The 14,426-nt window shown below is 41.6% G+C and overlaps 1 protein-coding gene across 3 annotated transcripts in view; it reads right to left on the bottom strand.

Moving 5' to 3' along the window:
* The window catches only part of wdr55 (WD repeat domain 55), a 51,786-nt gene that overhangs the window by 28,000 nt on the left and 9,360 nt on the right, over positions 1-14,426 (bottom strand). Inside the window, exons 2-4 of one of the 3 annotated variants that reach the window (XM_063032230.1) lie at positions 12,906-13,006; positions 12,719-12,813; positions 8,937-9,024 (exon numbers count right to left, since the gene is read on the bottom strand). In XM_063032230.1, coding sequence (XP_062888300.1) covers positions 8,937-9,024; positions 12,719-12,813; positions 12,906-12,967 — 245 coding nt within the window. In that variant the 5' untranslated portion in view covers positions 12,968-13,006. The remainder of the gene's footprint in view (positions 1-8,936; positions 9,025-12,718; positions 12,814-12,905; positions 13,007-14,426) is intronic. The other 2 variants (XM_063032231.1, XM_063032229.1) reach the window with 2 other exon arrangements.

The following is a 14,426-nucleotide window of genomic DNA, read 5'->3' as shown; positions in this document are numbered from 1 at the left end:
TCATCACTAAAAATTATGGAGATCTTTATAGAGCTAATTTAGTTCCCTTAGTGGATTTTATGAAGCAATTTTTTTCTAGATGGAATCCACTTACACTTTCGTTAGCAGGTCGAATTCATGCAGTTAAAATGATGATTTTACCAAAATTTTTATATGTATTTCAAAATATTCCTATTTTTTTAACTAAGAAGTTTTTTGATCAGGTTGACTCTATTGTTTTATCTTTTGTTTGGAATAATAAAAGACCAAGAATTGGAAAATGTCATTTACAAAAATTAAAAAAGGATGGAGGTCCTACTTTGCCTAATTTAAGAATATATTATTGGACGGTTAATATACGTTATGCGTGTTCTTGGTTATATTGGACCGATAAAAAGGAACGACCATCTTGGGTTGATTTGGAATTGAAAATTGTGAAACAATTTCATTTAACTTCGTTATTGGGAGCTCCTTTACCCGTACAATTAACCAAAATTTCTATTCTAAATATAAATCCTATGATTAATCAAACATTATGAATCTGGTACCAGTTTCGTAAGTTTTTTCATCTTAAATAATTTAACCTTCTTAGTTTAATTTATCGAAACTACTTATTTAAACCTTCACTTAGTGATCCTACCTTTTCTCTTTGGAGGAATAAAGGAATTTTTTCCTTTATGGACTTGTTTCAAAAAGGTCGATTGATGTCCTTTGAGAAATTAGTAACTAAATACTCTCTCTCATATTCACATTTTTTGCAATATCTTCAGGTCAGACATTTCTTACAAGAATATTTAAGTAATTTTCCATATATACAAGACTCTGACCTGTTAGACATTATTTTAAAAATGAACCCTTTAGTGAAAGGTTTCATAGGGAAAATTTATAATTTACTATTACAACAGGATAATTATCCTTTACTTAAGATTAAGCAAGATTGGGAAAGAGAATTTAATATGATCTTGATAACAGGATTGGTTGCGGATTTTGAAGCTGGTTAACTCTTCTTCGATTTGTGCCAGTCATTCTCCAATTCAACTTAAAATTGTACATCGTTATTATTTGACAAAGGAGAGATTGTCTAAAATATTTCCTGATGTAAATAGTCAGTGTGATAGATGCAAAACTGAGATAGCTACATTGACACACATGTTTTGGTCGTTTTCTGTATTGAAACAATTTTGGAAATCTATTTTTTCTACAATTTCTAAAGCTTTGAAAATCAATTTACAACCTAATAAATTGACAGTTTTGTTTGGTATTATCCCTCAACATATTCACGGTATTTCTATACCAGACCAATACGTAATTGCATTTGTCACATTATTGGCTAGAAGGGCTATTTTATTGAAATGGAAAGATGCCTCTGCTCCCACTTTGATACAATGGTTCTCTCAGGTGATGTTATGTCTTAGTTTGGAAAAAATTAGAAGTCGAACTTTTGATCCTAGATTTGACTTCGAGAAAAGGTGGGGTTCTTTTGCCTGTTCTTATCATTTGAGTTAATAAAGATGGTCCTTTTCTGCTGTTTGGCTATATGGATTTGGTTGGCGGTTTGATGTCTTTTTTTATTATGGAAGCTTGTATGGCGCATAGCTCCGGGTTTGTGCTCCAAATGGGTGTTTTTCCCCCGTTTTTTTTTAGTTATTAGGGGTTTTTTCTGTTTTAGTTAGTAGGGTTTCTTTTTTTCTTTATTTCTTTTTTCCAAAAAAAAGCTTTAACACTTTGTTTTTTGATTATTATTGATATACTGTTCAGCCTGGTTGATAGTTTAACTCTTATTCTACATATGGATATTGTTACGAGAATACACATAAAATTAAGATGTTTGCTGGCCTGGGCTAGCATCAGTGGCATCAGCAGTTGGTCTGCCACCTGCCCTCAGGGGAAGGAGAGATAAGGAACAATGGAGCAGCGTCTGGAGATGTGTAATGAAGGGATGTGGGAGAGAGAGAGCTGTCTGGAGCGGCTCCCCCTTTGAACCCTGAACTGTTTGAAGTGATGGACAGGCGATACCCCAGCAGGGGGATAAAAAGGGACAGGTTCGCTAAGACAGGGACACACGCCACCCGAGGTAACGAGACCCTGGAAGCGGTGCGCCTCTCACGAGTGGGTGAGAAGCATCAGACAACGACAAGGGTGGAAAGGTACGATCAGCGGGAACCCGGTGTGTGTCCGCCCTTGCCTGGGTGCCGGGTTCACTGCAGAGGATCGACCGCATCTGGAGGAGGGGTCACAGTCGGTGACCTCAGGTGACATCACCAAGGACTCGCCCAAAAGCTGTTTGGGAGCCATCTCGCTGGTCTGTGAGCCATCTCGCTGGTCTGTGAGTGAAGCAGTGTTCTGAATGATCAGTTGTTCCTATTCTATCTCTCTCTCCCCCCACGTTGTCCCTCGCCATGGCAACGATTACTGCGAACTGAACTGGACTGAACTTTGAGTCATTTTGAAATTTGGTCATTTACCCCCTAGACAACGATAGAGCTTGATTGATGCTGTTATCTTAATTCTGTGCACATGTGTGGTTATCATTGTTGAACTGTTGCATTTATTATCCTTTCGATTACTGTGTTGCTTGTTTCTTTAATAAAACTTTCTTAGTTCTAGTACTCCAGACTCCGACTGAGTGATCCATTTCTGCTGGTTTGGCAACCCAGTTACGGGGTACGTAACAATATGTTGTCTTGATTATTTTGATGTATTTTTCTCTGTTGTTGATTTTCAATAATAATAAAAAGATTTAAAAAGAAAAGAACTTCAACACCTCCTCTCCCTTAATATCAACATGCTCCAGAACATCAACCTCACTCATTTTGTCCTCACCGTCATCAAGTTCCCTCTCATGGGTGAAAACCAAAGAGAAGTATTCATTGAGGACCTCACTCACTTCCACAGCCTCCAGGCACATCTTCCCACCTTTATCTCTAATCGGTCCTACCTTCACTCCTGTCATCCTTTTGTTCTTCACATAATTGAAGAATGCCTTGAGATTTTCCTTTACCCTACTGGCCAAGGCCTTCCCATGCCCCCTTCTTGCTCTCCTCAGCCTCTTCTTAAGCTCCTTTCTTGCTACCCTATATTCCTCAATAGACCCATCCGATCCTTGCTTCCTGAACCTCATGTATGCTGCCTTCTTCCACCTGACTAGATTCTCAACCTCACTTGTCACCCATGCTTCCTTCACCCTACCATTCTTTAACTTCCTCACCAGGACAAATTTATCCCTAACATCCTGCAAGAGATCCCTAAACATCGACCACATGTCCATAGTACATTTCCCCGCAAAAACATCATCCCAATTCACACCCGCAAGTTCTAGCCTTATAGCCTCATAATTTGCCCTTCCCCAATTAAAATTTTTCCTGTCCTCTCTGATTCTGTCCTTTTCCATGATAATGCTAAAGGCCAGGGAGCAGTAGTCACTGTCCCCCAGATGCTTACCCACTGAGAGATCTGTGACCTGACCCGGTTCATTACCTAATACTAGATCTAGTATGGTATTCCCCCTAGTCAGCCTGTCAACATACTGTGACAGGAATCCGTCCTGGACACACTTAGCAAACTCTGCCCCGTCTAAACCATTGGAACTAATCAGGTGCCAATCAATATTAGGGAAGTTAACATTACCGATGATAACAACCCTGTTATTTTTGCACCTTTCCAAAATCTGCTCTTTAGTATCTCTGCTGCTACCAGGGGGCCTATAGAATACTCCCAATAGAGTAACTGCTCCCTTCCTGTTCCTGACTTCCATACATACTGACTCAAAAGAGGATCCTGCTACATTACCCATCCTTTCTGTGGCTGTAATAGTATCCCTGACCAGTAATGCCACCCCTCCTCCCCTTTTCCCCCCTCTCTATCCCTTTTAAAGCACTGAAATCCAGGAATATTGAGAATCCATTCCTGCCCTGGTGCCAGCCAAGTCTCTGTAATGGCCACTACATCATAATTCCATGTATGTATCCAAGCAGTCAGTTCATCACCTTTGCTCCTGATGCTTCTTGCATTGAAGTACATGCACTTTAGCCCTTCTACCTTACTACCTTTACACCCTTTATTTCGCTTCCCTTTCCTCAAAGCCTCTTTACTTTAGATCTGGCTTTACTCCATTGCTGCTAAAGAAGGTTCTACCAGTTATTAAATACATGGGTTCACATACTTTTTCCTGCCTGGACTGTGAATAATTAAACAATGTGTTCAATAAAGACATGAAAAGTACAATTGTTTGTGCATTATTCGTGTCGGCAGATTGTGTGTTGTCTATTATGGTGATTTAGATGAAGATCAGACCACATCTAATGAGTAATTAATGCAGAAAACCAGGCAATTGTAAAGGATTCACAAACTTTTTCTTACAACTGTATATAGAAACATAGAAAATAGGTGCAGGAGTAGGCCATTCGGCCCTTCGAGCCTGCATCACCATTTATTATGATCATGGCTGATCATCCAACTCAGAACCCCACCCCAGCCTTCCCTCCATACCCCCTGACCCCCGTAGCCACAAGGGCCATATCTAACTCCCTCTTAAATATAGCCAATGAACTGGCCTCAACTGTTTCCTGTGGCAGAGAATTCCACAGATTCACCACTCTCTGTGTGAAGAAGTTTTTCCTAATCTCGGTCCCAAAAGGCTTACCCTTTATCCTCAAACTGTGACCCCTCGTTCTGGACTTCCCCAACATCGGGAACAATCTTCCTGCATCTAGCCTGTCCAATCCCTTTAGGATTTTATACGTTTCAATCAGATCCCCCCCTCAATCTTCTACATTCCAATGAGTACAAGCCCAGTTCATCCAGTCTTTCATCATATGAAAGTCCTGCCATCCCAGGAATCAATCTGGTGAACCTTCTTTGTACTCCCTCTATGGCAAGGATGTCTTTCCTCAGATTAGGGGACCAAAACTGCACACAATACTCCAGGTGTGGTCTCACCAAGGCCTTGTACAACTGCAGTAGTACCTCCCTGCTCCTGTACTCGAATCCTCTCGCTATAAATGCCAGCATACCATTCGCCTTTTTCACCGCCTGCTGTACCTGCATGCCCACTTTCAATGACTGGTGTATAATGACACCCAGGTCTCGTTGCACCTCCCCCTTTCCTAATCAGTCACCATTCAGATAATAATCTGTTTTCCTATTTTTGCCACCAAAGTGGATAACTTCACATTTATCCACATTAAATTGCATCTGCCATGAATTTGCCCACTCACCCAACCTATCCAAGTCACCCTGCATCCTCTTAGCATCCTCCTTACAGCTAACACTGCCGCCCAGCTTCGTGTCATCCGCAAGCTTGGAGATGCTGCATTTAATTCCCTCATCCAAGTCATTTATATTGTAAACAACTGGGGTCCCAGCACTGAGCCTTGCGGTACCCCACTAGTCACTGCCTGCCATTCTGAAAAGGTCCCGTTTATTTCCACTCTTTGCTTCCTGTCTGCTAACCAATTCTCTATCCACATCAATACCTTACCCCCAATACCGTGTGCTTTAAGTTTGCACACTAATCTCCTGTGTGGGACCTTGTCAAAAGCCTTTTGAAAATCCAAATATACCACATCCACTGGTTCTCCCCTATCCACTCTACTAGTTACATCCTCAAAAAATTCTATGAGATTCGTCAGACATGATTTTCCTTTCACAAATCCATGCTGACTTTGTCCGATGATTTCACCGCTTTCCAAATGTGCTGTTATCACATCTTTGATAACTGACTCCAGCAGTTTCCCACCACCGATGTTAGGCTAACTGGTCTATAATTCCCCGGTTTCTCTCTCCCTCCTTTTTTAAAAAGTGGGGTTACATTAGCCACCCTTCAATCCTCAGGAACTAGTCCAGAATCTAACAAGTTTTGAAAAATTATCACTAATGCACCCAGTATTTCTTGGGCTACTTCCTTAAGTATTCTGGGATGCAGACCATCTGGCCCTGGGGATTTATCTGTCTTTAATCCCTTCAATTTACCCAACACCACCTCCCTACTAACATGTATTTTGCTCAGTTCCTCCATCTCACTGGACCCTCTGTCCCCTACTATTTCTGGAAGATTATTTATGTTCTCCTTAGTGAAGACAGAACCAAAGTAATTATTCAATTGGTCTGCCATGTCCTTGCTCCCCATAATCAATTCACCTGTTTCTGTCTGTAGGGGACCTACATTTGTCTTTACCAGTCTCTTCCTTTTTACACATCTATAAAAGCTTTTACAGTCAGTTTTTATGTTCCCTGCCAGTTTCCTCTCATAATCTTTTTTCCCCTTCCTAATTAAGCCCTTAGCCCTCCTCTGCTGAACTTTGAATTTCTCCCAGTCCTCAGGTGAGCCACTTTTTCTGGCTAATTTGTATGCTTCTTCTTTGGAATTGATACTATCCCTAATTTCTCTTGTCAGCCACGGGTGCACTATCTTCCTTGATTTATTCTTTTGCCAAACTGGGATGAACTATTGTTGTAGTTCATCCATGCAATCCTTAAATGCTTGCCATTGCATATCCACCGTCAATCCTTTAAGTGTCATTTGCCAGTCTATTTTAGCTAATTCACGTCTCATACCTTCAAAGTTACCCCTCTTTAAGTTCAGAACCTTTGTTTCTGAATTAACTATCTCACTCTCCATCTTAATGAAGAATTCCACCATATTATGGTCACTCTTACCCAAGGGGCCTCTCACAACAAGATTGCTAATTAACCTTTCCTCATTACTCAAAACCCAGTCTAGAATAGCCTGCTCTCTAGTTGGTTCCTCGACATGTTGGTTCAAAAAACCATCCCGCATACATTCCAAGAAATCCTCTTCCTCAGCACCTTTACCAATTTGGTTCACCCAATCTACATGTAGATTGAAGTCACCCATTATAACTGCTGTTCCTTTATTGCACACATTTCTAATTTCCTGTTTAATACCATCTCCAACCTCACTACTACTGTTAGGTGGCCTGTACACAACTCCCACCAGCGTTTTCTGCCCCTTAGTGATATGCAGCTCTACCCATATCGATTCCACATCTTCCCGGCTTATGTCCTTCCTTTCTATTGCGTTAATCTCATCTTTAACCAGCAACGCCACCCCACCTCCTTTTCTTTCATGTCTATCCCTCCTGAATATTGAATATCCCTGAACGTTGAGCTCCCATCCTTGGTCACCCTGAAGCCATGTCTCTGTGATCCCAACTATATCATAATCATTAATAACAATCTGCACTTTCAATTCATCCACCTTGTTACAAATGCTCCTTGCATTGACACACAAAGCCTTCAGGCGCTCTTTTACAACTCTGTTAGCCCTTATACAATTATGTTGAATAAGCAGGAGGAGGACCAGGGGTGAGGTTCTATATCTTTCAAAAAAAAAATGATGGCCCTTGCAGTCAGCTTATATAAGCAGTGAGGCAGTGAAACCACTTCTACACTACAAATACTAGTTCCTACACCCTGCTTCGTACTAAATTACTCTCCCCTCCATTTCTGCGCACACTGGTTCAACCACATAACAATATTCAAAAAAAAATCACCAACACATCCACCACCAAGAGATTGCACACCACAGCCTAGTCACCCACATCCCCAAGCACAGCTCACCCAACCCCTCCAGCCACACACCCCTCCTCTTACCTTCCCCAGATCTTCCACCTTCTACCCACAGTTCCCCTTCCACTCTTTATCTCACATCCCACCTTACCCAACTCTCACTCTTCTTTCCTTCACCCTCCTTCAGCCTCTCTATTCTCCCTGCATAACTCTCTTCCCCTAGTTCCTGCCTTACACCTGCTCCAGCCCCCGTCAGATACCCCACCTCCTCCAGAGCAGCATTCCTATGCTCCCTCGTTGCTGTTCCCATCTGCATTCCGTGACACCCTGCCCCACCTTCCAACTACACTCAGAGATTAGGATAATTTGGCCACTACATCCTTGCTGTCCTTTTTCTCAAATCTACATCAATCCCATTTGCTCACATTATCCTTTCATGCTTTGCCGATTTAATTACCACTTACAAATGTAATTGTATCAGATTTCATTGCCTCCCCACTGATGAGTTCCAGATGTCAACATAGACCACAGAACAGTACAACACAGGAACAGGCCCTTCAGACGACGATGTTGTGCTGAAGTAATTAAACGCCTAACTAAACTAATTCCTTCTGCCAACAAAATGTCCCTATCCTTCCTTCCTGCATTTTTATGTGCCTATATAAGAGCCTTTAAAACATTTCTGCTAGGTCTTCCTCCAACACCACCAGTACCGCTACACAAGATTCCTCTGTACATCAACACAGTTAAGGATCTTGCCATTAACAGTGTACTATCTCTTTACATTTAACCTCCTGAAGTGTTGCAACACCTCACACTTGCCAGATTAAGCTCTATCTGCCATTTCTCCACACACATCTTCCATTCTCCTCCCCGATGAAGAAAAACAAGCATGCCATATGCATGTTTCACCACCCTATCTATCTTATAGCTACTTTCATGGAACTGCAGGCCTGGACCCCAAGTTCTCTCTTTATCAATAATTTGGTTGATAGTTAAAAGCAAGGTTAAATAAATAGATTTTTAAATGGCATCCTTTTATCTTTATTTTCATGCTTGCACTTTATCCCATTGTAAAGCATTCTGAACTACATTGTTCGTATGAAAAGTGCTCTATAAACATTATTATCAACCTCTGCAGCGTTCTGCCTTTTACTGGTTATGTCTTGTTTCCCAAAGTGAATCAACATGGAGTTCTCTCTCTGCACTTCCCAGTCACACACCCATTCTGAGGACCTGTTCCCTTGGAAACACTCAACCTGCACCATTTCATCTACCCAGCTCTCTTCACTCCTTGCTTTCCCACCACTCCATCACATTTCTGTAACCTCACCTCCATCCATAGACACCACATCTCATCAGAGCTTGTACCCACCCGCCTCTGCCCTTCATTGCTCATTCCATTCAGGACTCACGCACATCAGTACCTGTGGGCTTTGGGAATCCTCGTTACCATCTTGCCACTTTCCACATTAAGAATGTGAATTGATTTATCCTTTGAAACTGTAACAAGTTCTGCAAAGAAAATACTGAGTTCTGTGAATCACATAGTGCAGAAACCCCGTGTGAGGCCTCTACGTGTGCTCACTAACTGAGCAAATGCAGCATCTGAATCTTGTTATAACACACAAATATACAAATTGTGACAGTTCAACAACTCACAAAGCCATCATATAACCACCATCTATGTTAAAAATGTGTGACATTCCATGCACACTGTTCGGTCCTCTCTGAAGGCCGTGGATATCAGAGTTAGCAAAGAGCATTTCAGATAATGTTGTGAATACTGGGCATTTTTCTGAGGGAGAATAGACTCGTGTCTTTCTGCTTGTGTGGAGCTGCAGGATGAGCTCCTTTGCTTTTACCACGGAAAAGTACATGAAGACTTCAGACCTGACGAAAAGTCTCGGCCCGAAACGTCGACTGTACCTCTTCCTATAGATGCTGCCTGACCTGCTGCATTCACCAGCATCTTTTGTGCGTGTTGGTTGAAGACTTCAGATGTAGGGTTAGTGAATATGGAGGTCTCAGGGATTATCTGCATTACAGCATCAGAGGTGCTGGAATCGCAAGACCTACGTAGGTAGACAAATCAGGGCTCGATCAGGTATATCCAAGAACATTGTGGGAATCTAGAGAAGAAATTACCAGAGCTCTGGCTGAGATAGTTATATCATTGTCAGCAATGGGTGACGTGCTAGAAGACTCGAGGCTGGTTAATATTCAGACTTATTTCAGAGGCGCTGCAAAGAAAAACCTAGAAACCATAGATCAATAAGCCTAGAACCTGTCATTGGTAAGTTACCAGAGGGTATTCTGAGGGATAAGATATACAAGAATTTGGAAAGACGGGTTGATTAGGGATAGTTAGCATGGCTTGTGGATGTGAGATAAATTCAGTCATGAACTTGACTGAATTTTTTTGAAATAACCAGGCACAAAATTGGTCCTGTTGAAGATCAGTGTGGTCATCTCTGTGTTAACTGAAAGAGACGGTAGATCTTAAATGGATTTTTTCTATCTGTAGTTACTCAGGAGACAGACCCAAAATCTCTAGAACTGAGGCAAAACGGTAGTGGGTTCATCGAACATAAACAGATTACAGAAGAGGAAGTACATGCTGTCTTGAGGAAAATTAGGGTACACAAATCCCCAGGGCCTGACAAGGTGTCCCCTCAGATGCTGCAGGAGGCTCGTTCAAAAAGCACACAGGTACAGGCATTTAAAATGTTCTTAACCACAGGTGAGGTGCTGAAGGACTGGATGATAGCTAATGTTATTCGATTGTTCAAGAAAAGCTCTAAGAATAAGTAGGCTGGTGAGCCTGACATCAGTAGTAGATAATTATTTGAAAGATAAGGCCTGATTAGAAATGGTCAGCGTGTCATTGTGTGGATAGGTCATGTCTAATTAATCTTAGCTTTTCAAGGAAGTTACCAAAAAAGTTGATGAAGGCAGTGGACGTTCTATACATGGACTTTGACAAAGTCTCGCGTGGGAGGCTTGGCCTTTGGAATAAGGTAGTGAATTGGAATCAACATTGGCCTGGGGGGGGCGGGGGGGGTGGAAACACCCTCAAAACTCGCAGCATGATCTGGACCAAAAACTGGGCTGAGAAATTTAAGATGGAATTTAATGCAGACAAGTATGAAGTGTTGCACTTTGGGAGGACAAACTAGGTGAGACTTGCACAGTTAATGGTAGAGCACTGAGGAGTGTGGTAAAAGCATCTAGAAATACAGAAATACAGATCAATAATTCCTTGAAAGCAGCATCATAAGAATATAGGGCCATAAAGAGAGCTTTTGGCAGATTGGCTTTTATGAACATTATTGACCACAGGAGTTAGGATGCTATGTTAAAATTATTTAAGAAGTTGGTGAGGCCAAATTGGAGTATTGTGTGTAGTTCTGGTCATCCCTACAGGAAAGAGATCAATAATACTGAAACAGTACGGAGAAAATTTGCAAGGATGTTGCTGTGACTTGATGACCTGAGTCGTATAGGATTGAATAGGTTAAGATATTTTTCCCTGCAGCATTGAAGATTAAGCGGAAATTTGATAAAGGAATACAAGTAAATGCAGGCAGCTTTTCCACTGAGGTTGGAAAAGGGGGGCCAAATAGGGCAACTTCAGACTTGCCTTCATTCAGCTGTAAGAAGTTTTGTGCCATCCAACACTTTATGCCCTCAAGGCAGTTCATGAGGCTGGCTAGTTTTGACTGGTCATTTGGTTTCAGGGGGAGATAAAGCTGTGTGTCATCAGCATAACAGTGGAAAGAAATGTCATGTTTTTGAATGATTTGGCCGAGGGGAAATAGAGAGAGAGAAAAGTATGGGACCTAGGATGGAACCTTGTGGGACCCCGCAGGAGAGACTAGCTGGGGGAGAAAAGAATTTGCCTATGTTGACAAAGAAGCTTCTATTTTTGAGGTAGGATATAAACCAGTTCAAGGCAGTGCCATCAACACCAACCCCGTATTGGAGACGGTCTATTAAAATGGCGTGATCCACAGTATTGAACGCTACGCTGAGGTCAAGAAGAATTAGAATGACAGAGTCACCTGAGTCGGTAGAGAGGAGCAGGTCATTGTACACTTTCAGCAGGGCAGACTCTGTGCTATGATAAGCCTCAAAACCTGACTGAAATCTTCCCAAGGTGTTGTTTTGGTGTAAGCAGGGCAGCAATTGACTGACAATAATCTTTTCAAGAACATTTGACAGGAATGGAAATTTAGAAATAGGGCTGTAATTACTAGGTAAGGTAGGGTCTAAGTTGGGTTTTTTCACACAGCACGTTTGAAGCAGGTGCCATGGAATCAAACTTGAGAAGTACATGCAGATTCTCATCCATCACACAATACCATCAGGGAGGTGTCTGATTAGTCCCAATTTCATTCAATAGTGGACAATGATCTCAAACACACAGCCAAGGTCATGAAGAACTACCTTCAGTGAAAAAGAGAACAAGCAATTCTGCAAAAGATGCAGTGGCCTCCACAGAATCCTGATCTCAACAACATCTAGGCTGAACAAAAACAAAAACAGGAGGAATTCTGCAGATGCTGGAAATTCAAGCAAAACACATCAAAGTTGCTGGTGAACGCAGCAGGCCAAGCAGCATCTGTAGGAAGAGGTGCAGTCGACGTTTCAGGCCGAGACCCTTCGTCAGGACTAACTGAAGGAAAAGACACCTAGGCTGTCTGGTTATCTGGCGAGACACAGGCAAGACTGCCAAAGTCTGCAGAAGAACCGTGACAGGTTCTCCAAGATGTTTGGAACAACCTACCAGTTAACTTCCTTATAAAACTGTATACAGTGAACTTAAAGAGAAGTGATGCAGTTTTAAAGGCAAAAGCTGGACACACTGGTCACACCAAATACTGATTTGATTTAGTTTTTTACTGTTTTCTGATCTCCATAGTAACATTTTTTAATACTTAGAAACTTTTCATTTCATTATTTTTAAAAGCATCTTCACTTTACAGAATTTTTCTTACATGTGCCCAAGACTTTTGCACACTGTATATCTACAAAGTATTTTTATTATCCATTATTATTGTGTTATTATTAGGTGCTGTATGTGATTTATGTACTGTGTTTTGCACCTTGGCCCCAGAGGAACATTTGTTTCATTTATCTGTATACGTATATAGTTGAATGACAATAAACATGAACAGCAGAAAATGAGCTTAGATGGGAATCTTACTTGGCATGGACCAGTGAGGGCAATGGGCCTGCTTCTGTGCTCTCTGACTCCGTGATGGAATGTGACAATCAGGGAGCATTACCAATCCATAACTGCTGGATTTCAATGACATATGGTTACAGCATATAATGCAACACCAATTTTCTGACTTCTGACAATAAATTTATTCACAATGACAAGGCCTTACCTTCCCCATTGTGGCTGAATGCCACTTTCCGACAGGATTTCAAGTGGTGTCCCGAGGACCATAGCTCCTGGTTTCCCAACTCTTCGCACGAGTATGATACGCTGCAACACAATTCATGGCAGACATTCACTGTATTCTTGCCCATGTATTTCTCATTGCTCCTCTTGGTGCACTGTATATTTGCACCCAATCCCTCAATGCACCACAGAAACAGCCACTGTTGGTTGCAAGTTATGTATAAATCACCCACAATCTTCAATACTCCTGCTAAAAATCACAAGTTCACACAAAACCATATACTTTGCTTGCATACTGCCCTTCAATCCTATCACCACCAGGATTTTGGTTTGAAGGGGAAGAAGCAAGAGAACAACCTGAGGTTTTCTGGTCTCTAGCTACAAGTCTTAAGATACAGTGAATAAGACCATAAGATAAAGGAGCCAAATTAGGCCAATTGGCCCATCTAGTCTGCTCTGCCATTTCACCATGGCTGATCCTTCCCCCCACCCCCCCCCGTATCTCTTCATGCCTTGAACAATCAAGAACCTATCAACCTCTGCCTTAAGTATACATGGCCTCCACAACAGCCTGTAGCAACAATTTCCACAGGTTCACCTCTCACTGGCTAAAGAGATTTCTCCTCATCTCCGTTCTGAAAGTTCACGCCTCTATACCAAGACTGTGGTCTTAGATTCTCCCATCATAGGAAGCATCCTCTCCACATCCACCCTATCAAGGCCTTTCACCATTTGATAGGTTTCAATGAGGTGACCCCTCATTCTTCTCAATTCTATTGGATATAGATCCAGAGCCATCAAACACTCTTTGTATGATAAGCCGCTCAATCCTGGAATATTTTTTGTGAATCTCCTTTGAACCCTTTCCAGTTTCAGAATGTCAATTCTAACATAGGGATCCAAAACTCCTCACAATACTGCAAGTGAGGCCTCACGAGGTCTTTATAAAGTCTCAGCACTACATCCTTGCTTTTATATTCTAGTCTTCTTGAAATTAATGCTAACATTGTATTTGCCTTCCTCATCAGTCTCACCCTGCAAATTAACCTTTAAAGAATCCTGCACAAGTACTCAAAGTCTCTTTGTGACTCCTTTTTTTTGTATTTCTTCTCCATTTAGAAAATAATCAACTCTTTAATTTCTTCTACCAAAGCGCACAATACACTTCCCCACACTGTATTCCATCTGCCACTTCTTTGCCCATTCTCCTAATCTGTCTAACTCCTTCCGTAGCATCTCTGCTTCCACAAAACTACCTGTCCCTCCACCTATCTTCATATCATCTGCAAACTTTGTAACAAAGCCATCAATTCTGTAATCTAAATCATTGACATAACATTTCCAGTATTGATATCAGATGTCCAGCATCTGCAGTATTTTACTTTCAACACAATTGCACCATAGGTTTAGAATACAAAAAATACCATCCACAACAGGTAATGTAACAAGTCAACATTGTTTGAGGAGTGAACACTGTTTGGACAGCAGGGAGAACTTCTCTTTT

The sequence above is a fragment of the Mobula hypostoma genome, chromosome 24 (assembly GCF_963921235.1).
Source record: "Mobula hypostoma chromosome 24, sMobHyp1.1, whole genome shotgun sequence".
NCBI lineage: Eukaryota > Metazoa > Chordata > Chondrichthyes > Myliobatiformes > Myliobatidae > Mobula > Mobula hypostoma.
This window is presented reverse-complemented; position numbering and strand designations above follow the sequence as displayed.